This window comes from Antechinus flavipes, chromosome 4 (genome assembly GCF_016432865.1).
Source record: "Antechinus flavipes isolate AdamAnt ecotype Samford, QLD, Australia chromosome 4, AdamAnt_v2, whole genome shotgun sequence".
Lineage (NCBI taxonomy): Eukaryota > Metazoa > Chordata > Mammalia > Dasyuromorphia > Dasyuridae > Antechinus > Antechinus flavipes.
In genome coordinates, this window is record NC_067401.1 from 103,185,372 (window position 1) to 103,208,240 (window position 22,869).

The 22,869-nt window shown below is 36.5% G+C and overlaps 1 protein-coding gene across 1 annotated transcript in view; it reads right to left on the reverse strand.

The window, feature by feature from the left end:
• The window catches only part of PGBD5 (piggyBac transposable element derived 5), a 165,297-nt gene extending 142,687 nt beyond the window's left edge, over window positions 1–22,610 (reverse strand). The window contains exon 1 of the mRNA XM_051993628.1: window positions 22,051–22,610. Coding sequence (XP_051849588.1) covers window positions 22,051–22,567 — 517 coding nt within the window. The 5' untranslated portion in view covers window positions 22,568–22,610. The remainder of the gene's footprint in view (window positions 1–22,050) is intronic.
• Window positions 22,611–22,869: the final 259 nt, after the last annotated feature.

Here is a 22,869-nt window from a genome sequence, read left to right on the forward strand (position 1 = left end):
TTCTCAGTGTGTTTATGGTATTAACAACTATTGAGAATATGTCCAAAGAGTTTTGTTTATATGGGTTACATAATAGATATTTATCATAAATAGAAAAAAACTAATTTTGAATTTGTAGATCCTCTGAAAGGATTTCAGAGACCCTCCAGGATTCACGTTACCACACTTTGAGAACCACTGCTTTAGGGGCTCTATTTCTTCCAGAGAGCATTTGGATACTTGTCCCATGATCCATAGGGAGCTCACATTTTCAAGAGACACTAAGTGTATAGGAAGGAGAAAAGAAAGGAAAGGGCTAAAACAATTGTTTAAATTCTCCTCCAACATAATCAGTTTCCCAGTAGGTATCATCAGCCTACTACAAGAGCCTCGGATTGAGTCAGAAAATTAAGCTTTGTTACTTAATAGATATGACATCTTGGCAGGTCATACCCATTCTGAGTCTTAACTTCTTCATTTGTAAAATGGGAACAAAATGGTGACATACTTTATGCAGTTATGTGAAAGTTGTCTTAGAAAACTGTTAAGGACTTTATGATTGACACAGGGAATTCTGTTTCAAACAAGGTGGCTTCAGGTCCTGCCTCTGAAATAGAGTGGTTGGGTCACTTTGAGCAAACCACTTATCATTTCAGGACTCCCAGGCAACTATTTATTAATAGAAGGAATTTCCTTACCAAAATTTCCTACACCAATCAAATCACAGGTCAAAAAAGAAGTCCTCAAAACCTAAATCCCCAAATCAAAACCTTTCAATTTAAACAATTATTTGTCCAGAGAGAAAGTAGCAGGAACTAGCTGACCTGCTCCCTGAAAAATCAAGACACAGTGATAATAACAGATGATGGAGGTCTTCTGATCAATCTTCGTAAGAGAGGTGCAACAGGATGCTTCCTCCTCTAACATCTGCCCTCCAACTGATCTTCTCCACTCTATGTTCTCATCTATGGATGGTCATCAGCCTGAGATATTGAGGGCAAGTTTCCAAAGAAACTTCGCAGAGTCTTGTTCTAGAGCGTCTCCTCTTGATGAGGTTCCAGATCTCAAAGTCTGAGATCTCTACTCCTAATCTAGAATAGCTAACCCATTTGGCTCCAACTCTTGCTCTGGGAACATATTTCTGTAACCTCTCTATTTTGTCCCCATTAGCTGTTGGTTCCATCCTTCAAACCAGTATTCCAGAGATTTTGCCTCAGAGGAGCTAAATCACTTAGGAATCATGCCCAGGCAATTCTCTGATCCCAGTTCTACCCTTAATACTATCTACTTCCTTTTTTGAGAATTGTAATAAAACCAATAGTCCCAATGGCTCTGGAATAAAGGTTTGTTAATTGACTGTCCTAGAGTGCCAGTCACTGTTTGTGTGACTTCCCAAATCAAAATATCCTTCCCTATCAGGCAACTATGTTGAGACTCATTAGACTAAAAGCTCTTCAGAGGCAGGAATTATCTGGCTTTTCACCTTCTGTCTTCAGTGCCTGGCACATGGAAAAAATTTAATAATTTTTTTCATGCATTGATTCATTTATTCATTCCCAATCTTACTATATAACTTATTCTGACACACCTTTGTGCTGTTTGCCTAAACCTCATTGGCTAGTTAACACTTTGATGATGCATTTTTCAAAACAACTATATAAAATTGTAGAAAATGACTTAGTGTATGAGAATAATCACATAAAGTAATCTAAGAAATTCAAATATTACTCTAAAATATCTATACTTACTGATGTTATTGTTAACAGGGGGAAATTATCATTAATACAAGCCTTTATAGTTTCCAAAGCACTTTGCAAATATTATCTGATTTAAACATCAACATAACCCCATAGAGGAAATAATGGATCATTATTATGATCATTTTATAGGTGAAGAAACTAAGGCTCACAGAGATTGCTCAAAATTTTGAGGGGGGAAGGGAAGAGAATTTAAATCCAGCATTACTAGCTCCAAGTTGCACTTTTATTCATGCCTATTGCTTCTTTACATGGAGGAAAGACGAGGTGATTTCTGGTAGGATGGGAAATACCAAGAGTTGCAAATAAGAAATCAACTCTGAAGTGGAAGGGCCTCTGAAGTATAAATGAAGTCGATTACCAGAGTAAGGAAATAGGGGGTAAATCTACTAGAAAAAACAAAATCTGGAAAGAATATAAAGGTTTTTAAAAAAAAAAGTTTGAGAGAAAAGAGAATTTTTAGTCAGAGGCCAAAAAAATGTACAATAATTGCTGCATTTGGCACTTTGAGATCATTAAGTCTATAGCTCTAGATAGGATATATTCTTCATCTGAAATCTCTGGAGGTCACTAAGGCCCAAAAGAAAAAAAAAACATAAAAAACCAAATATTTATAGGAAATCTCTTAGGTCTTCTGATTTCCAGGGGCATAACAAGAAAATCATATTAAAAAAAAAAACATTAAAAGTATTCAGTGCTTTGTTTCTAAAGTCTGTTATTAGCTTCCTAACGGTGTTTTGCTTTAAATGTTTCAACCATACCAAGGAAAATGTGTAAATACTGGTAATATTTGCTATTCTCAGACTAGAAAGGATTCATTGGCAGGCAGCATTTATTAGCATTTGATTATTAAATAGGCACTACATGAATAACAGACAAGGGAAGAGAGAAAAGAGAATGAAGGGACAAGAAGGCAAATGAGACAGTCAAATGGTATGATGTTTTAAACTAGCAGGACTACCATATATCGAAGTGGGGAGGGGCCGAGAAGAATCTGTTTTGAGTCCAGCCAAGCCTTTTAAATCTCAAATTTCACCATGTCTGGGAAATGTCAAACCTTTGCTAATAAAAGATATGTGACTGTGCCAAACTTTTGAAAAAAATCTCTTCAGTCACATCACTGCATATCCATGGGACACTTTTCTACAGCATGACTGCTGCAAAATGAAGGCCACTGAATTCTATACACATTAATCTGCACCAGTGCAAAAGTAATTATGGCAAATGAAATGGCCATAAGGAGTTCTAAGACTTTATTTAGATACAGCACATCTGAGCAAGCTCCAAGAAAACTTTTGTCCATGCAGTCTGGCATTTCTTCCTTTGCCCACTTAAGGAGACTATAGGGAAAATCGAAACAGTCAGAGAAAGGACTTTGAAATGCTTAGTGAAACAATCCCCAGCTTTAGCACCTCAACTAGGTTGTGGAGTCAGCTTGGAGCTGGCTGCAAATTAGCCAGCAGTGAATCCGAGATTCTATACCCAAGTGAAAAGCACTGTGCCAGAGGACATAAAGATACCTAAACTAAAACTTCTGAAGTACTAATCATCAGCTCTTTCTCCCCCTTCATTATCTCCTTCTGTATTGACTTTTAGAATCATTTTATATTTACAATATTTTTTGAAGGATGAACTATGGTATGTATTCCCATTTTGTAAATGATCACCATAGCTCAGAAATTAAGAGATGCCCTTGTTCACATAAGCTGGTCTGAGATGAACTTGTGCTCTTGACTCCAAATTCAAGGTTCATTTCTACTATGCCATATTGATTCAGGGAGCTCTCTGTTCCATCCCCCTCTCCCCATTTCAATTCCAGTACTTCTGATAGAGGAATTTGGGTCATTAAGAGGAGGTAACTGAAAGGACTGGAAAAAAAAAGAACCTTAAAGATAATGATAATAAAATTTTAGCTGAAAAAAAAATGCCCAACAGAAACAGTATATATAGACATATCCAAACTGTATTTAACTCTGTGTGTGTGTGTGTGTATGTATTTAACTATGTGTGTATGCATGTGTATGTATGTATGTATGTATTTATGTTTGTATACACAATCTCTCTCTATTTACACACACATAAATGAAGAAAGAAAGAGACAGAGACATACAAACTGTATGTTAACAATATGCCAAGATTTAGGGACTCCTTATAGTGCCATTCTTTTGCCTTTTGAACATTCGTACCCACCATAAATATTTTTCTTTATACTCAGTCTACATAATTTCCCAACATAATCTCTCCATAGGAAGGGGTCTTTGTTTAATCCTGACCTTTTGATTTCAATAGTATAGGAAATTTCCAATTCATAAAGCATTTATTAAGTCAAGACAACAAGTATTTATTAAGGGTTTAGTCAATCTCTCCAGCAATGCAGGTTAATCACAACTCTATAACTTATAGTCTTGGTGAAAAACCTATCCAAAAGGATAAATGACCTTCCCAGGGTCACAAAGAAAGCATGTTTCAAAGGTGGGACTAAATCTAGATCTTCCTGACTCTGTCAGTTCTCTATCCAATACATTATACTTTGAATAATAATAATTTAAATTAAAAAAAATCAGAGTTGGGAAAGGTCTCATTGGTTACCTATGTGTTAAACTGAAATAGAAACTGATATTGGAAAATCACAGGTTAGCATCATCTATATTGAGTTTTTATTTTGTTAAGCATTTCTCAATTAAATTTAAATCTAGGTCAGGGACACACCTCTGTTTTTGGTCCAATTTACATCCAAAACAGAAATCCCCTCTACAATATCCCAGATATGTGGTCTTTGCTTTTAGACTTCAAACACAGGCAACTTATCACCTAAGTGTCTCATCCCACTTTTAATTCTATTAGGAAGTTTTCTTTGTATTGTAGCTAAAATGTGACTTTCTGACATTTTCAATGATTAGTCCAAGTAACCTCGATAACCAAGTAAAACAAGTCAAATTCCTCTTCTAACATTTAAACAGCTATCCTGACCCACACACTCCCTCTCAATCTGCTCTTTCCAAACTAAACATATAATTGTATTGTATATCTTTCCAGTCTCATCTTGCTTATTCTTCTCCAGATATACTTCAGTTTGTCAACAAAATGTAGAACCGAGAACTGAATATAAAATACTCCAAATATGGTTTGATCTGGCAAGAATCACCGCCCTCATTCAAAACACTGGATTTCTATTAAATTTTCCTAAGATCTTATCAGGTTTTTTTGTTTTGTTTTGTTTTGAGTTTTTTTGGCTGCTGACATACATCTGGAGCATTTATTTAATCCTAGCTGTCCCAGTTGCATTTACAAGTTGGAGAATATCTATTGTTAGGCAATCAGGATAGATAAGGATTCTAGGTTCGTGCTATAGCAGGGCAGTGAAGAGAAAGCTCAAGCCAGAATGTGAAAGCCATATTCAAATATTTGAAAAAGGATGAGACACCAGTGGTTTGCACAGTGCTTGACATATAACAGGTGCTTAATAAATACTTATTACTAATGGATCAATGTTGACTTGCCCCTGGAGAGAGGAACTAGGAGGCTTATTTAGGTTTGATATGAAAAGACTAAGACTCAGTGCTATTCAAAAGCAGAATGGATTGCCTCCAGAGGAAACTCATTCCCTTTTTAGTGGACATCTTCAAGCATAAGCTAGATATGGTCTGTTGGGCATGTTATATTAGGGATTCTTGGCATAGGTTGAACAAGATGGCTGAGTGAAATTCTATGATATTATGATTCAGCTAGAGTTTCCCCCCTAAACTTCCAGGACCTTTTTACATGAGCTGCTGCCTAATCTGTCTCTCCTATTTTAGGACTGGAAGGTTCAGAGATGATCACTATATGATCAAAGTAGATTAGCCCTTCTCTAAATTGTTTCTCCTCCTATCACCACTCAGGTCTTAATTGGCAAGAGGACCTAGTTCAATAAGATCCTATTTATAACAGAATAAAAATGCTTAATGTACCTCTAAAAATAAACACTCTCGTGGATTTTTTCCTCCTCCTATTACTCCGGTGTAAGAAAGGAAGAAATATGTAAAAATAGCTAACATGTCTCAAATTGTTTATTCTGGAGAGAAATGGAACCAAGAGCTGTCTGGCTAACTGCCCAGAGATGTGGCCAGTCTTTGGAATTCACCAAAGTGTCATCTTTTGTTTTTCTTCATTGAGCACCTACAGTTAGCATTTGTGCTTTAAAAAAATTTTCCCTTTTATTTTTTGTTACATTAACACACATGTATGGAATAAAACAAGCATTTCTATAATATGACACATTAAAAAAGATAATTGTGCATGAAACTGCAGATCTTTTATGCACAATTTGCTATTCCTTTCAGATATATAATAAAATTATCATGTGAGTTTCTTTTTTTTCTCCTTTTCTATCCTTCTTCCACTCTGCCATTAGATACTAACATATATGTGTATATATCTATATTTTATATATATACACATACATATATATGTAAAAGTATTCTATACATACTTCTATTTATCAGTTCTTTCTCTGGATGCAGATAGTAACTTTCTTCATATGTCCTTTATAGTTAATTTATAATCATTCCAATTTATTTATAATAGTCAAAATTTATATTTGTAATTTATAATAGTCAAAATAATTTATTCACTCAAAGTCATTCTTAAAACAATATTGCTGTCACAATATACAATATTCTGTTGATTCTGCTTATTTTACTCTTCATTATTTCATGCAAATCTTTCCATGTTTTTTATAAAATTATGTTTTTAAATTATTCCTTAGCTACCTAGGAAAACATACCTGTTCAGCTTATATCAGCTTTTTTTTGTGTGACCTGGCTTTCTGCAAATTCCTAATGCAATAAAAGAAAAAGGGCAATGGATACATACATTAGAATTAGTGGAGGTTGATACTATATGATAGAAAGAGAACAGGGTTTGGAGCAAGAGGCCCAAGATTAAAATCCCACCTATTTGCTAATCTTTCTGAGCTTTAGTTTCTTCATCTGTAAAATAAAGATCTCTAAGGTACTTTCCAGATCTAAATAATTAATGACCTTATGTTTGGGATACACCATAAGTTAATAGGAAGAATATTGGCTCTGGACCTAGATTCACATCTTACTGTAACTATTTATTTTGTTATTTCTCCTCTGTAGTTTCCATTTCCTTTTATGGAAAATCAGGGAGTTGACCAAATGACTTCAAAACAAAGTTACTTCTAAATCTTAATTCCATAATACTGTACACAGGGAGTCAAAAAGGGACTTCAGTATTTACAACTATCTTCTTCTTCAGGGTATACGCCACTATTTATCTTTTTTTTTTCTAAAAATTATATAAAAGACTCCAGAGTATCAAGAAAGTTTTAACTGTTTTTAAAAGGAACTCACTACTTCTATTCAATTCAATAACAAATGCACTTTGTTTTCCACTATTAACTTTAGCTTTACAGACAAAGGTATAAATGGCTCAGTTGGTTTGAAGATATTAATTGTATATAAAAATCAACATAAGAATTACATTAAATCAACCCACTCAATATAGGATGTAAGATAATTAGGATGGCCAAGGAATATATATTGAGGTTAGAAACAATTGTCATTCCTTATATCAGGATAGTTCATTCAATAACATTTATCAAGTACCTACTACGTATAGAGAACTATATTACTCAGTGTAGCTTAAAGCTTAATTAGATAAGGCTCCTCTACTCCTATTCTGTACCCTCATAGGGCTTATATTGTTGAGACTGACCATTTTCCTACGATGGGAACCACATCTTTTATTTTTATTTTACATGTAAAGAATTTTGACATAAAACTGAAGTTGTTAAGCTTCAAAAAGCATATTTCCTCATATCAAAAGGATTAGTTGTTTAAAAAAAAAAAAACTAGTGAAATAGGTGGAGTTTCTCAAAGGCTTGATTTTCACTGGACTCAAAGAAATTCAGTTATCTGTTCTGCAAAGTTGCCTGCAGCTGAAAGCATCCCTGGGGTAGGAAAAGAAAAACTTAGAAAGTATATAAATATGAGGAAGATTTTCATGTAGGAGGATACAATGAATCTGTTCTGCTGCCTAATAACAAGAGCTGACCTATTTAACAAGGTTTAGTTTATAAAACACTTTATATCCAACATGATTCATAAAGCAATGTGTATTTTTAAAATTAATTAATTAAAAACACAACACTATATACAAACTGCTCTTCCTCCTTTGCTCTGACTACTGACCTCCCTGGCTTCCTTTAAGTTCCAACTAAAATCCTACTGCCTAGGGTGTGAAATTGTGTTCCCTTTAATCTGTAAAATTAACACTCTAAAATTGTGTACCCTTTGATCTGTAAAGAAGGGAGATTCCAGTCTCAGGCCCCCCTGGGAAGCATATCTCCCAGACAAATTAAGTGGCTCATCTGACTGGGCCATTACTATGGCAAATCACCTCCATAGATAGCAGATTTCTATTCAAATTCAGGCTGAAAAAGCCTCCAAAGCAATTTCATTTGGGAGATACTAGTCTGATCATCTGAAACTGCTTCAGCTCTACCCCATTCCCCCTCCCCCCGACATCTGCTCATATAATAGCTTTCTGTTTACTCATTTCTTTGCAGAATGTCCAAACCAGGACTATGGCTTGTCCCTTGGTATAGCTGCCAGCACCCTGCCCGCTGAGAAGACATTCTCTTCTCAGTGCCAGCCTCCATTTCCCTACTAGGACTTTGCCACTAAAGAAGTCAGTCTCTTAGCAAAGCTGACTTCTCATCCAATAATAAACTTCCATTTTTGCCACCTAAAACTCTTTGGGTTCATGAATTCTTTCACAAAGAACCTGCACCTTCAACCAAGAGGAAATTTCCACAACTCTCTGACTGCCACTAGAACCTCATCACTACCTTCCATAAAATCTTTCCCCAGCTCCTTTTAATTCCAGTTCCTTCCTTTTTTATTATGATTTTTCTACTTATCCTGTATAGTTTGCTTTGCCTATTTTTGTTTGCATATAGTCGCCATTATTTGATTATAAGCTCTTTGAGCACAAGAACTGTCTTTTTCCTCTTTTGGTATCTGCAGTTCTTGATACTATGACTGGCATTTAGTAGTTGCCTAATAAATATTTAATGATTATCTTTTTTGGTTCACAATGACTCTATGAGATTAGAATTTTAGGAACAATTATCCCTGTTTTATAGACAAGGTAACCAGAGTCTTAGAGGTTAAGTGGTTCCCAAAGAAACAGGATTCGAACTAAGGAGTTTCCTTATTCCCAGTCCAGTGAGCTTTTCATATTGACCTCAAGGGAGAGGACATGATGTAAACAAGCTCCAGGAAATTTTTTGTCCCAGATGTTTGTTTGTGGCAATTATGGTTACCAAGTTCACTGAAGAGTATTGGCAACCACCCCTTAATATCTGGCTAGTGAAAACAAAGCAAGGGATCAGGAGTCATAGTAAGCCTACCAGAAGACCATAGCAGGGGAGACTTCAAGGAAAGTGGTAAAGATATTTAGCATCCTAGAGCACAGAGAAGTCTGTAGGGATCAGTAAGGAAAGGAAATGTCTTCCAACGCTGAAACGAAAGTGGATCAGAGATGATGATGATGAGAATAGTACTAGCTAAAATTCTTAGAGCACTTATTGCATGTCAGGTACTGTGCAAAGTGCTTTATAAATATTATCTCATTTCATCCTCACAACAACCTTTAGTACTATTATTATCTCAATTTTACAGATGAAAAGACTAATGCAAATAGGGATTAAGGGACTAGCCTAGGATCCCATAGCTCAAGGAAGCTATAGCAGAAAAGTACAAACAAGGTTAGCTAGAAAAAAACAAACAAACAACTTATAAACCCTCAGAAGTTTATGAAGGAAAAACATTTCTAGAAAGACAAAGAATTCCACCTAAAAATAATTCAAGCCTTACTCCATCTTAGGCTGAAATTTTGAAACCGTTTGCTGGGTACCCCTTTCTCCAACACACAACCTACCTGTAATTAAACCAAGAGAATGGAAACAAAAATGGGGGAGGGATAAGCATTTATTGAGCACCTACAATGTGAGTGACCATGTTAAGTGCTTTACAAATATCTCATTTGATTCATACAACAACCCTGGAAGGTAAGTACAATTATTATGTCCACTTTATAATTGGGAGACAAGATTAAGGGAATTGTCCAAGGTCATACAGCTACTTTCTGAATCTGGATTTGAATTCAGATTTTCCTCATTCCAGGGCTAGTATTCTAAACTATATCCCTCCTTGTCTCTTTAGATGTGCCTGCTAAACTAATTTTTGGCTAAATAATTAGAGTTGGGATCAGAAACCATTCCTATCTATGATTTATATAAACTTTTTGTTTGTTTGTTTTTCTCAGCTTCTCAATGAAAGACCTTTGGGAAATGATCCAACATTTTTTTTTAGTTGAATTTTTTAGGCAGATTTTTATTAATTCTATCCTTTTCTGAATTATTTAAAAATTTTTTATAATAATAGCTTTTTATTTTTCAAAATACATACAAAGATAGAACATTCACCCTTGCAAAACCTTGTGTTCTAAATTTTTCTCCTTTCTTCTCCCTTCCTCTAGACAGTAAGGTTAATCATAGGTTTATAGGTTAAACATGTAATTCTTCCACATTTATTATAGCTGAAATGTTTAAGAGGATGTGTATTGTGTGTATATTAATATATATGCATATATATATGTATATACATATATATATATACACATACATTAATACACACACCTCAGTCAAAACAAATAAGTCACAAATATCCTTCAAGGAGTAAAATAGAGCTGAAACATTTTATATAATTTTCTTTTAGGGGATAATAAAAAATTAAGCTGGAACAGATTTGGAATCAGGAACTTTGAAGAGGGACCTGGAACCACCTTACCATGGACAAACTCTGAAAAAAGCTAGGGGGATGCCCTAAAATATTTAGTTTCTTTCAATAGACAACATGAAATTTATTCATAAATTTACCTAAATATTTCCCTAAAACCATTTATATTTGCTTATGTTTTTCTTATGGTACTTCTTGGGTAGAGATGGTTAGGTATAAAGACTACCACAAGTAAGTTACCAGATGGTGGAATTGATATTTTAGATGACCTAAAATGTATTATTTTCCCATTTAAAGATATGTCTCCTAGTTCTGATATAGCCTGTGCCTAATTTTAGTGGGCTAAGAGTGAGGAATAATTGTTTGTATATTTGAGGAAAAGCTACTTGAGAAGAAGATAAAAAGTTAGAAGGAAGTTTTGATACAGATTATAAAGATTTTCAAGGACTCTAGAGGATAAGGTCATGGCTTTTTACTACAACTCATTTCACTCCAAAACTTATGATTTTCTATTTTAAAAGAAGAGCAAAAAGACAGAACAAAAAGAAGGTCAAGTGCTATGCATGATTAGGGCTGATTTTTGGCTCTTAAATAAAATAAGGGCATTAGGGTGAAGAGTTTTCCTAAGATAACAGAAAGAAAAGGGGAAGGTTAATGTGTAAGTACATGTCACATGTGAGAAAAACTTGTCTATGGTAGAACTGTGAGTGATATACAAAAAAGGAAGGGAGAGTAAGCACAAAATATATAAGATTATAGCTAGCATTTATAATATTCAGTTGCTTTTTAGTCATGTCTGCCTCTTTATGACCCCCTTTGGGATTTTTTTTTCTGCAAAGATACTGGAGTGATTTGCTATTTCCTTCTCCAGAGCTAGCATTTACATAGTGCTTTAGGATTTTCAAAGTACTTTCACAAATATTATTGCATCTGAACTTCAATATAATTTTGTGAAGATAGGCACTATTATCATTCCCATTTTACAGCTGAGGAAATTGAGGTAGACAGCTACTTGCCCCAAGTTACTCATCTAGTAGGTATCTAAATCTAGGTTTGAGTTCAGGTCTTGACTATACAGGTCCAGCTTTTTATCCATTGTACCACCTAACTGAGATGCTCCTGGGAGGGGGGAGAAAGAAGAAAGGAAGAAAAGGGAAGGGAAGGAAAGGGAAAGAAAAAGGGAAAGAGGAAGGAAGGAAAGAAGGAAGGAAGGAAGGAAGGAAGGAAGGAAGGAAGGAAGGAAGGAAGGAAGGAAGGAAGGAAGGAAGGAAGGAAGGAAGGAAGAAAGAAAGAAGAAAGGAAGGAAGGAAGGAGGAAGGAAGGAGGGAAGGAGGGAGAAAGGAAGGAGGGAAGGAGAGAGAAAGGAAGGAAGAAGGAAGGAAGGAAGGAAGGAAGGAAGGAAGGAAGGAGGAAGGAAGGAAGGGAGAGAGGGAGGGAGGGAGGGAGGGAGGGAAGGAGGAAGGAAGAAAGAAGAAAGGAAGGAAGGAAGGAAGGAAGGAAGGAAGGAGGAAGGAAGGAAGGAAGGAAGGAAGGAAGGAGGGAAAGAGGGAGAAAGGAAGGAGGGAAAGAGGGAGAAAGGAAGGAAGGAAGGAAGGAAGGAAGGAGGAAGGAAGGAAGGAAGGAAGGAAGGAAGGAAGGAAGGAAGGAAGGAAGAAGAAAGAAAGAAAGAAAGAAAGAAAGAAAGAAAGAAAGAAAGAAAGAAAGAAAGAAAGAAAGAAAGAAAGAAAGAAAGAAAGAAAGAAAGAAAGAAAGAAAGAAAGAAAGAAAGAAAGAAAGAAAGAAAGATAGTTCACAACTAGGACCTAAGGAGAGTTAACTATTGGCAAATACCAATTTGCCTTCTCAAAGAACTCTTCTTAAGTTCTTGAATAATGAACGCTTATTCAGGTTCTTCACTTAATATACTTCAAAATAAAAGAGAAAAACAAAACAAACACAGCTCCTTCCCTTTTTGTAGAGGCAGGGAACTATGGGTATGGGAAGCCATCTCTGCTGTTAAGATATTGGTTGATTTCAATTAATTTCCCACCCCACTCCTTTTTTTTTTTTTTCTACCTTTCTTACAAGAAAAGTCTCTGTGGATAGGAATGATTCAGAAATGAAAGTGATATAAATATTAAAATCATCAACTAAAACAGAAAAGGATGGCAAATAGGGAATATTCAGTCTGCCTTTTAGGCAGCTTCCTTATTTCATAGGTTACTAATTGCCTGGATATGCAAGTTTTGCTTCCATTATATCTTCCCTGAAATACAGCAAGAAGGATTATATTTGGTATTCATACAGCAGGCCTACCCTTGGTTTTATATAGTTTTCATTTGATCTACTGCTTTGTTTTGGTTGTTAGTCCCAGGAAATTTCATGAACTTTTTTTGGCCTTTTAAGTTCATAGAACCAAAATATTTGAGAAATAGTCAGCAATGACTCCTAAGTCCCCTTTCTGGTAAGTAGCTAATAATCTTGGGGCTAATCACCTTAAAAACATAGTTTAGATTCCTGTCCCCTCTTTTCCCTTCCCCCTCTTTAGCTTCTCACAAATGAATTCATTTATCATTATCTACACTAAAGCCTGTCTGCCATTTTTCTGACTACTCACATACCCTCAAGAGATCTTCTAGCTGTTCATCCCCATTATCTTGGCATTTTAATCCCCATAAAAGCTTAGAAAATTCATTCATCCATTTATTTACAGCAGGCCAATTACGGACAAAGTGCTGACTTAGTCACTGCAGTGGGTTTATAAAGAAGAATAAGTTGTAGTCCCTGTCCTCAAGGAGATTATAACAGTGTACATTTAGTCTCTGCATACTACCCTGCCCCCAACCTCTCCTCCCATTACAAAATTGTTAAATAAGATAGACCAAATTAAAAAATCTTATAAAAATACATGTTTCAATATATCTATCTTGAGAAATATTCATTTTCTTTGTTCCTCTTGAACCCTCTGTGCTATTTCATAAAGACTTGGCTTTTGAAAAATAACCTTTTAATAGAAGACCTTGTTACAGAAGTTTTGAAAATCTAAGGAAATCAAATATGATATCCAATTATATTCTGCTTTCCTTTTATTCATATACCAATTTGCCTTCTCAAAGAACTCTTCTTAATTAGTCAAGCATGATCTAACATGCTTCTCTTTTCCCTATAAATTATTTTTGCTTAAATGTTTAGGGATTCTATTAATTGGTCATATCTTGATAGGACAAATAACTATGTATATACAGAGGAACTGTAGTATCAACTTGACCAGTGGATCTCATTTCTACACTAAACTTGTTTTGTAGGTCCCCTTAGAAACTTTTTGGATGGAAGTGATGAGGTCTAGATTTCCTGGTGGTCAGGGAGTTAAATGATGAGATTAGGAGCAGGCTCAGGGTTCAAGGAACCAAATGAAGGGGTGTGACTCCCCTCAATCCCCTTAGGATTCGGCACAAGGTAGGGAGTTATGGGAACCCCTTTTTGGGGGCGCAGAAGTCCTATGTAAAGGAAGTTATGAACCTGAAAAGCTGGATTGGTAAAAAGTTTATTATAGACAATGGGAAGTCAGCCTTTGCAATGCATGAATAGAAAGACTGAATTCCTTAGTGGCAAGGTCCTGTCAGAGAAGTAAAGTTTCTAGTGGAGAAATCCCGACAGGTATAATGTCTTGTTAAGGAAATAGATAAGAAAAATAAAGAGAGAGTAATACTGAGAGAGAATATCATTTCAGTGGGCAGAGGTTGGCTGCTATGCCAGGGAGAGAGAGAATGACTTTCCTTGGCATGGCATATTAGGTCCTCTGCAAGGGCTGAGTTTAAAATTGGCTCTTTTTATAATAGAAATTGGCTACAAGCTGGGATTGCTCTTGATGGGGGCTGGGTGCAGTCTGAGCCAGAAAATCTTGAAATTGAATGAGTCTCTGGGCTTGATCTTTAATTCAATGGGGGTGGAATTCTCCAGCTCTGGATTCAACTAGCCCTACCTAGATAAACCACTTTATCTTGATTCATCTTGATTCCCTGGGGCAGGTCTCACAGAGGCAGGGTTCAAGGAGAATTTCTCCTTTAAGGAGCTTCTCAAGTGTTCTACCTCGTGGCTTATTCCCAAAGTCAGAGAGAAAGAAAGAGAAAGAGTTTCAAGGCTCCCTTGTCAGAAGTACATAATGATAACATGGTAATACTTGACCAAAAACTCCTAAGTTTCTTTGAAACTTATCTACATGTAATTTATGGGCTAGATTAGAAAAACTTCATGCACTGGAAACTTTTTGATCCAATATCTTTGACCTTAATTGCAAAAAACACCTTGGGATCAGAATCACAGAAAGGAAAATGATTCCGTAGAATCAGCTATATAAACTATAACTTCAATAAAAACATTATTGTCTTTGTTACTCTCAGGGCATAGCACAATGCCTAACACATAGATATTTAATAAATGCTTATAGAACTGAGCTCTTTCACTATCCCTGATAATATCCTTCTACTCAATACATCTTTCCACCATTTACACAATAATTCAATAAAATTTTATGGGAAAAGCACTATGCAAGGGAGACATAAATAAAAATGAAAATTCCCTGCCTTTAATTAATTACATTCTATTGGGTCACTAAATGGTCCCACTGATGCTTGCTGAATTCTCTCCCTTTGATATATTTGAAACAAATTTTTGCTATTCTGAAGGTTTGTTGAAAGAAATTTCTTTAACTTCTTTTGGCCTGCCAGGTTTCCAATATACATGTCATACTTTTCCTGTTTTTTTTTTTTTTTTCCTCTCATTTGGCTTTTTTTTTTTTTTTTCCCTCATTTGGCTATAGTACTTCCATTTTTTGGAAAGGTATTCTTTCTCTCTCTCTCTCTTCTCTCTCTCTCTTCTCTCTCTCTCTCTCTCTCTCTCTCTCCTTCCCCTCCCGTGTCTGTCTGTCTGTGTCTGTGTCTGTGTCTCTCTCTCTCTCACTGCTCCCCCCACCTCCCAGTCACACAAGATTTCTGGATTCCCTTTATCACCTTATAACTGCTCTTTGTTTTCTTTCAATAAGATGTTTTAAAATTTTCTTGGTGTTTTCTTTCTATTATTTATTTTAACTCTTTCTTTTAGCTCTAGTACACAAATTTTCACAAAATCTCTTTTGTAAAGAGAAATAACTTTGTGATCAATTTCTTTGGTTTTGCTTTTCCCATCAAAGTTTAATTTAATGATACTCTGTAGTTATACAATAGTTTACCCACAAACACTATATACATTCCTCTTCATGATTCTGGATCAAGGTCAGGAAATTTTCCATCCTTATTTCTTTAGTCCTTTCTCCCCCACTACCTAGTATAAGGATTCCCTAAGTAGCATCTCTGACAGATGAATCAACAAGATCATGCTTAAATATTTCCTCTGATTTCTTGTGTCACAGATTCATAACTGGAAGAGACATAACCAGAATATCCAGTTCTAGCTTGTCATTTTATAATTGGGCCCCAATAAGGTTAAATAACTGGCCTAAGGTCACATAGCAAATTAGTAATTCAACTGGAACTAAAAACTCATGTTCTTTCCATGAAGTCAAAAAAAAAAAAAGGATAGGAAAAAGAGGGGTTTTAATTCAGTTAGTATAATGCAGTACCAAAAAAAGCATGTACTTTTATTGGGAAAGGTCACTGCATTACAGATGTTGCAACAACATTCATTCATACAAATTTTGCATCATTAAAAAAGTATCATCTTTTTGCAGAAAAGAAGAAACAAAAAAAGGAAGGAAGGAAGGAAGGAAGGAAGGAAGAAAGGAAGGAAGGAAGGAAGGAAGGAAGGAAGGAAGGAAGGAAGGAAGGAAGGAAGGAAGGAAGGAAGGAAGGAAGGAAAGAGTTACTAGCACATTTAATCCAATGATCTAAAAAGATTAAATTACTTACAAAGTAGTTACAAATTTCAATAAAGTAAAAAGTCTACCTCCTACTTTCAAAGCTATATTACACCCTTCAATCTTAAGTAGTATTCACATCCTCAAATCAACATTCCACTATTTAACTTCTTTCAAAACAATCTTTGTAATTCTACATATACTAAATAGTCACTTCTAGGTAAGCCTTCCAATTCACCCATTTAAAGGGTTATTGTTTTCACATTGAATTTTACCATATACTGACTTTGAAAGTTATAGCAAACTGTCCTGAAGTATTAACATGACCATGACAAATACATCACAAATGCTTATTTCTCTTCTCAGGCATTTCAGTTCCCAAATTATTGCACAACATCTGGGCCTGAGTTTGAGAGCTGTTTGAAGAACATAAACTTCATTTCTCCTTGAACCACTGAATACTACTTGGCAGTTTAAAGGACTTTGACCCAAATCAAACTTTCAAAGATAAAGCTTTTTTTTTTTTTTTTTAAAAAGGTGTGTTTACAAAAGCCATACTCCCATTTCAGGCTGTCAAGGTCACATCACCTTGCTGAATAATAACAAGGGAACTGACATAATGCATGAAGAAACTATTTTAAAATATTCTACTAATAAAAGTTAATCAATGTCATAGATCCACCTATTCATCAGTTTCTCACAATTATATGTTAGCATGCAAAAGCTAACTTGGGCAAAAAAAAGTCAAAGCAAATCAACACTTAGGTCAACAGTTTTGAACCAGTTTGACAGGCTGATGAAGCTTTGGGAGTTCTCAGAATAGTGTTTTTAAATGTACAAAAAATATACATAATTACAAGGAAACAAATTAGAGTGAAATATAATTATCAATGGAGGGGGGGGAGTGAGGACTTTACAGATAGATCAAGTATCTTATTTTTCTTTGTCTTCATATCATAAAAGGCAAATCATAAGAGTGCTGGAAATAAAAAAAAAATAAATCAATTCAAGAAAGTAAACAAGTCTTAACTTCATGCTATTGCAAAGCACAAGTGGGTAAATAGCCAACACATTGCATGATGTTCTAAATGGAGTTAAGAACCTAGAGAACTCTACAGAATCTTGTGTGACTTATGGCTGGACTAAAGAAAGACTAGAGAAGCAATAATAATCATAAGCCAACACAGTCATGAGAGGTATTTGTTTGAAGTGGTCAGATCTTAAAAGAAGTAAAAGTATAAATAAATACTTTATTATTTGTGCCAACAAATATCTTATATCAGCATGGTAGAATGGATAGAAGATTGCCTCAAGGTTAGGAAGACTTACATTCAAATTCTAGTACTAAACAACTAAATAACTTCTCAGTGCCAAATAACTCTTTAAAACTATGGCTACTGTTGAGTTATGGATCTGGAATAGTAAACAAAGTTTTCATTCATTGGGAGTTCTCCACTCACTGATTAAATTATAAGTTTGTAGCAGAATAAAAGGAATTAATGCAAAATTATGGACAGTATGAAGAAATCACAGAACAACAAAATTGAGAACTGCAATGGATCTGAGGGGCCATTTAATCCAAGGTGTTTGTTGAAGTCCCTTCTATAATATTTCTGGTAAGTGATTTCTGAGTGAAGATTTTGAACAAGAAAGAACTGATACCTCTTGAGAAGCCCATTTCAATTGTGAGGAAATTTTTCATCTACTCCTCCTCGTTCTACTCTTTTGGGCCAAACAGAAAAGTTTGTGCTTCTTTCATATCATGAACATTCAAATACAAGAGACAGCCAGCACATCATTTTCCCTACCTTCCCCTGAGTCTTCTCTTCTCTAGGCTAAAAATGTCTAGTTCTTTCATCCAAGTCTCATATAATATGGACTCAAGGCTGGTTGGCCATTCTGGTTATCCTTTTCTGGACACTTATAAACATCCTTCTTCAAATGTGGTTCCCTAAAACTAAACACAAATTAAAAGGCTCACAATCTGCACTGTTGTCACAGGTATCCGAGCCACTGAGGTTCAACTATTCATTGAAGTGTATTATAATTATCATGCTATCTTGGATACCTTAGATAAATTACTTCACCTTTCTTGGATTCATTTTCCTCATCAGCAAAATAAGAAGATTGTATTAGATAATATCCAAGAGCCCTTCCAGTTTCAGACCTCTCGAACTCTTGAGTTAAGCGCCCCCTCTAAAAAAAAAAAAAATACCTACTACAGGTGTGTTCTTTTGGCCACAGAAGAATTGAAAGCAATTCTGGGATTTTCAGCTGTTTTATTAACCAGTCATGCTCCAATTACAGAAACACACACAGCCTGTATTTAAATGGTCTCAAGGGAACAGAGAACACCCAGCACCATCAAAAGTTGAAAAGGAAATGAGAGAAGTAGAAAGAACCTTTCAGAACTTTTAGGTAACTGCAGCCTTGGAATTATGTACCCTGATTTGTTTCTGTAGGGAAACTGTACTTATATAATAATGTTTTGTACATGTTTATATTTTCGATGCAGAGTGGGGCTGGGAAGACTCAAGAGGAGTTTCTTCTTTCTTTCTCCACCTGGTTTTAGTCAGGGATCATATGCCTTTCTCTTGAGCACTATTTTCAATTACACCAAAGATTGTAGAACAAAGGCAGAGAATGGTCACATACATAAACTTTTTGTAAAGGTTATATTGGGGTCTTGATGCTCAGTCCTTGTAGATCTGGGTCTAAGAAATAACAAAATGTTTAGAACTATAATTTAATAATAATAATAAAAAAATGTCAAAATTAATCCAAAGAAGTAAAGGCTACATAGGTTTTAAACTAGGAAATCTGACTATATTTGCAGATTATCTCCTTCCTTCCCCAGCAATTTGTTAATTGGAGATGAGGATCAGTGCAGGATGAAGTTCTTATCACAATCACAGATTACAATGAATTTTTTGCTTCAAGTCACTAAACTGTTATTTTGATTGCACTGAACCAAAAACCCTTTTAACAAAACTTTTGACTATTAGAACTGCTGAGATATAGTCTCCATAATGCCTTTTAGAAATTATACTACTAGGAGGAAGTATTTTTTTCCTTGCTAACATTGTACTTCTGTATTTATTTCAACCCCCATAAATCACACTCTATTGTTACCAGGGAACTAGGAATTCATACTTAATAAGGCTTCTTTTCTCTATTTTGTTAAAAAGGATGGGGTGTTGTAGAGAAGTAAGAAATTCTAAATTTCATCTAGAGTAAAAGCAAATTATTATGCAGAAAGGGGATAATTTTAAAAGCTCCAAGGTAAACAATGTCCATCTAGAGTTAACTCTTGGACTAAAATGTTTAATTACAATCTTGGATCATTGACAGTCTGACTTAAGCACATAAGTCTTAAGCCTTCATGATGTTTGACACCAAGAGTACAAGATTCAAATGCCAAAGTTAGAGTTTTAGTGCCCAGTTTCATGATTTTTCCCACTTGCAAGTGACTTTGAAATTTAACGTTTAACATTAACAAAATAAAAATAGTGCAATCTATATTCTTTACAAGATCTAACAGAATATCACTGTTCATACTAGATCTTATTTGAACACAGTTTAATAACCCTGGCAGAAAGCTCTTTCCTTGAATTGGGAGACTAACTATTATCTAGACACAACCTTTGCCTTTTCCCAATGTCCAATGATTGTTCACAAAATCTTAGAGCTCTATGATCATCTAGTCCAACTTCCACATTTCACAGATGAAGCCACTGAAGCCAAGATAATAGATAAACTCACAGTTGAAAATCTTTCAGACATAGAGCTATAACATGTTAAAGTTCACAGAATACTAATATACAAGAATAACTGTGGTGTTCAAAAAAGCTTAGTGTAATAAAAAACACATTGTGCAAAGTAATATGACCCTGGAAATATAAATCTCTTGGAAATCTTAACTACATTGCAAACCAGAAAACCCAGATTATAATCTGTTGCTCTATTACATGCTGGATGACTAAAATTATTAAAGCCAAATGGATTGAATAACTCAATTCTCATACAGCTAAATGTTTTATGGTACACTGATGTTGCAATTTGCTTGAGATTTGCAAACCATTTTTGGTCTGAGACTAACCAAACATATTAGGAAACTGCAGGTACCTACCTATCAGAGTTTTAAGAACAGTTTGTAGAATGATTTCCAGTCTGTCTCCAAGTTGAGAAAAGTGTTTGAATGTCAAGAGAATCGTTTGTGGCCCTTATGATGGAATACAATATGACCAGAGGAAAAATAACAGAGGAAAAAACTATATCATGCTGAGGACTTGGCCACTCCCTGTGTTGGTTTTATATAATTTACCAGACTAGGCCGGCAAAAACACACACACAGCAAGAGAGAAAGAGAGAATTCACTTCTAAATGCTTCAAGATTGGAAAGCAGGGCATTAATTAAAATAATGTAAGGGCTAGGAATTAGAAAATGTACATGCTGATGATGAATATCTTAATCTTTCTCCAGTCAAGAGATGGTAATGCTTTACCACTGTTTCAAAAAAAAAAAAAAAATTCAAGCAGATACTAGTGATTTTGTGAAAGTAGGGAGCAAGAGTTTATGAGATTTCAAATGATATAATGTATGTAAACTCTTTAAGTTGAACATGCTATAAATGTCAGTATCATCCTTATTGTTATTATTAATGTGTGGCATGCAGAATATCTAAGGAAGTATTTCTAGTGTGGCAAGAGACCACCTTAACCCCTATAAGGCAAGCACCATTATCCTCCCTTTCCCCCTCAACTAATTTCCATCTCCAAGGACAAGGCAGTTTGATTTTTCATAAGGCCACATATAAATGGAAGAATTAAATAGAATAAAAAAAAAAGGTGCAAAAGAACTTTACATAAGAATATTGTATAAATAAATTTCCAGATTAGTTAAGAGATATATGGGGGGAAAAAATGTGTGAGTGAGAGAATTCAGCTGGATCTTAGGCATTCTTAAATGGGGGCAGTGGACTGGTCAGACTGGTTTGAAAGATAACTAACAGGTATCTCTCCCCTCCACCTAATCATCCCAGCCAGTAATCCATCTCATTCTTAGAGCCATCCAAATGAAAACCTATCTTCTGTAAACCCATTTGAAAGTTTCAAATCCTAGCAATCAGACATTTATTGTACTTCAACAAATTCTATCGGTATCTTGGGCGCTTACAGGTGTGACTACTTTCTGGTGCAGGACGCTGGAATGCTCCCAGCAACTAAAAGGAGAGAGCTTCCACGTCCTTTTGTACTTGATTGAACAGGAAGAGTACTTCTGGTAGCCTCTATTTTATCTCCTTCCAACAGTGAACTTAGAACACAGAACCTGCATTCAAATAGTTATTTCATCTTCATAGTAGGCCCTTTTATGCTGCTTTAAACGTCAGTATCTGTCTTTAAATTTTTTCGTCATCAATTGAGAGTTTGTCTTGCTCCCAATTTCTGCCTTATTTAGAGTAGCCAACAAAACATCTGGAATCCCTCCTAAACAGATGTGCCTAATATCCTTAGTCAAGAGGACTCCCAATCTCAGTGGACTTGGCATCCAGACTGGTGTGCCAGTTGCCCCCAAGCTCAGGACTCTACACATCACCACTGCTGGCTCTTAACCACTCCGCTCCCCCATCCCCCCATCCCCCGGCATTCCGCGGCCCCGCCCACCCCCTTTTACCGCTGGTATCCTCGAAGCGAGGGGGAGGGATGTCTCGCAAAGTCTGGGTCCAGCCTCCACGCTCTTCCTCATCCTCCTCATCCATGGGCCCGGGGAGCTGATGCGATTGCAGTTGCCGCTGTCCACCAGTCGCCTCTTCTACCCTCGGAACGCAGCGCCCTCCTCCTCCCTGAAAGCAGCATACGCCTCCCCCGCGAACGGGCCCCTCGGGTGCAGCCTCTACCTCCCGGGCCAGGGGCTGCGGCGGCGGGGCGGAGGCGGCCGAGGAGCAGGAGATGGAGGAGGTGGTGGGGTCGTCCTCGTCTTCTGAAGAGGCGGCGGAGGAGGAGCGTGAGTCGGCCGAGGTGCTGTAGAAGGGGTTCCCGCTACTGTCCTGGCCCGACTCGCCGAACACGTCGTCCGAGATCTGCAGGCTCTCGTAGCGGGAGCGGGCCGCTTCCAGCAAGGAGAGCGCCTTCTTCCTCGGGCCCCCAACGCCACCGCCGCCGCCACCCCCGCCGCCGCACTCCGCCATCATCTTCGCTGCACCCCACTCTCTCCCCTGCCCCCCCGCCCCCCAAAACACCTCCCAACCACAGACCCCCCCTCCTCTCCCGGCACCCCGGGCTGTCTCTCCCCACCAGTTCAATCCACAGCAAAGCGCCCTCCCCTTCCCCACCCTCGGCCGGTCCGCCGTCTTTGCCCGGCTTTGGCCCAGCTCCAGGTTAAAAAAAATTTTTTTAAAGGCACGGGCGGCGGCGGGCCGGGGCAGCTGAAATAGCAAGCTCTGTTCTGGGATCAGTGCACCACTCAGGAAACGAAGAGACAGGTGCTGCTGCT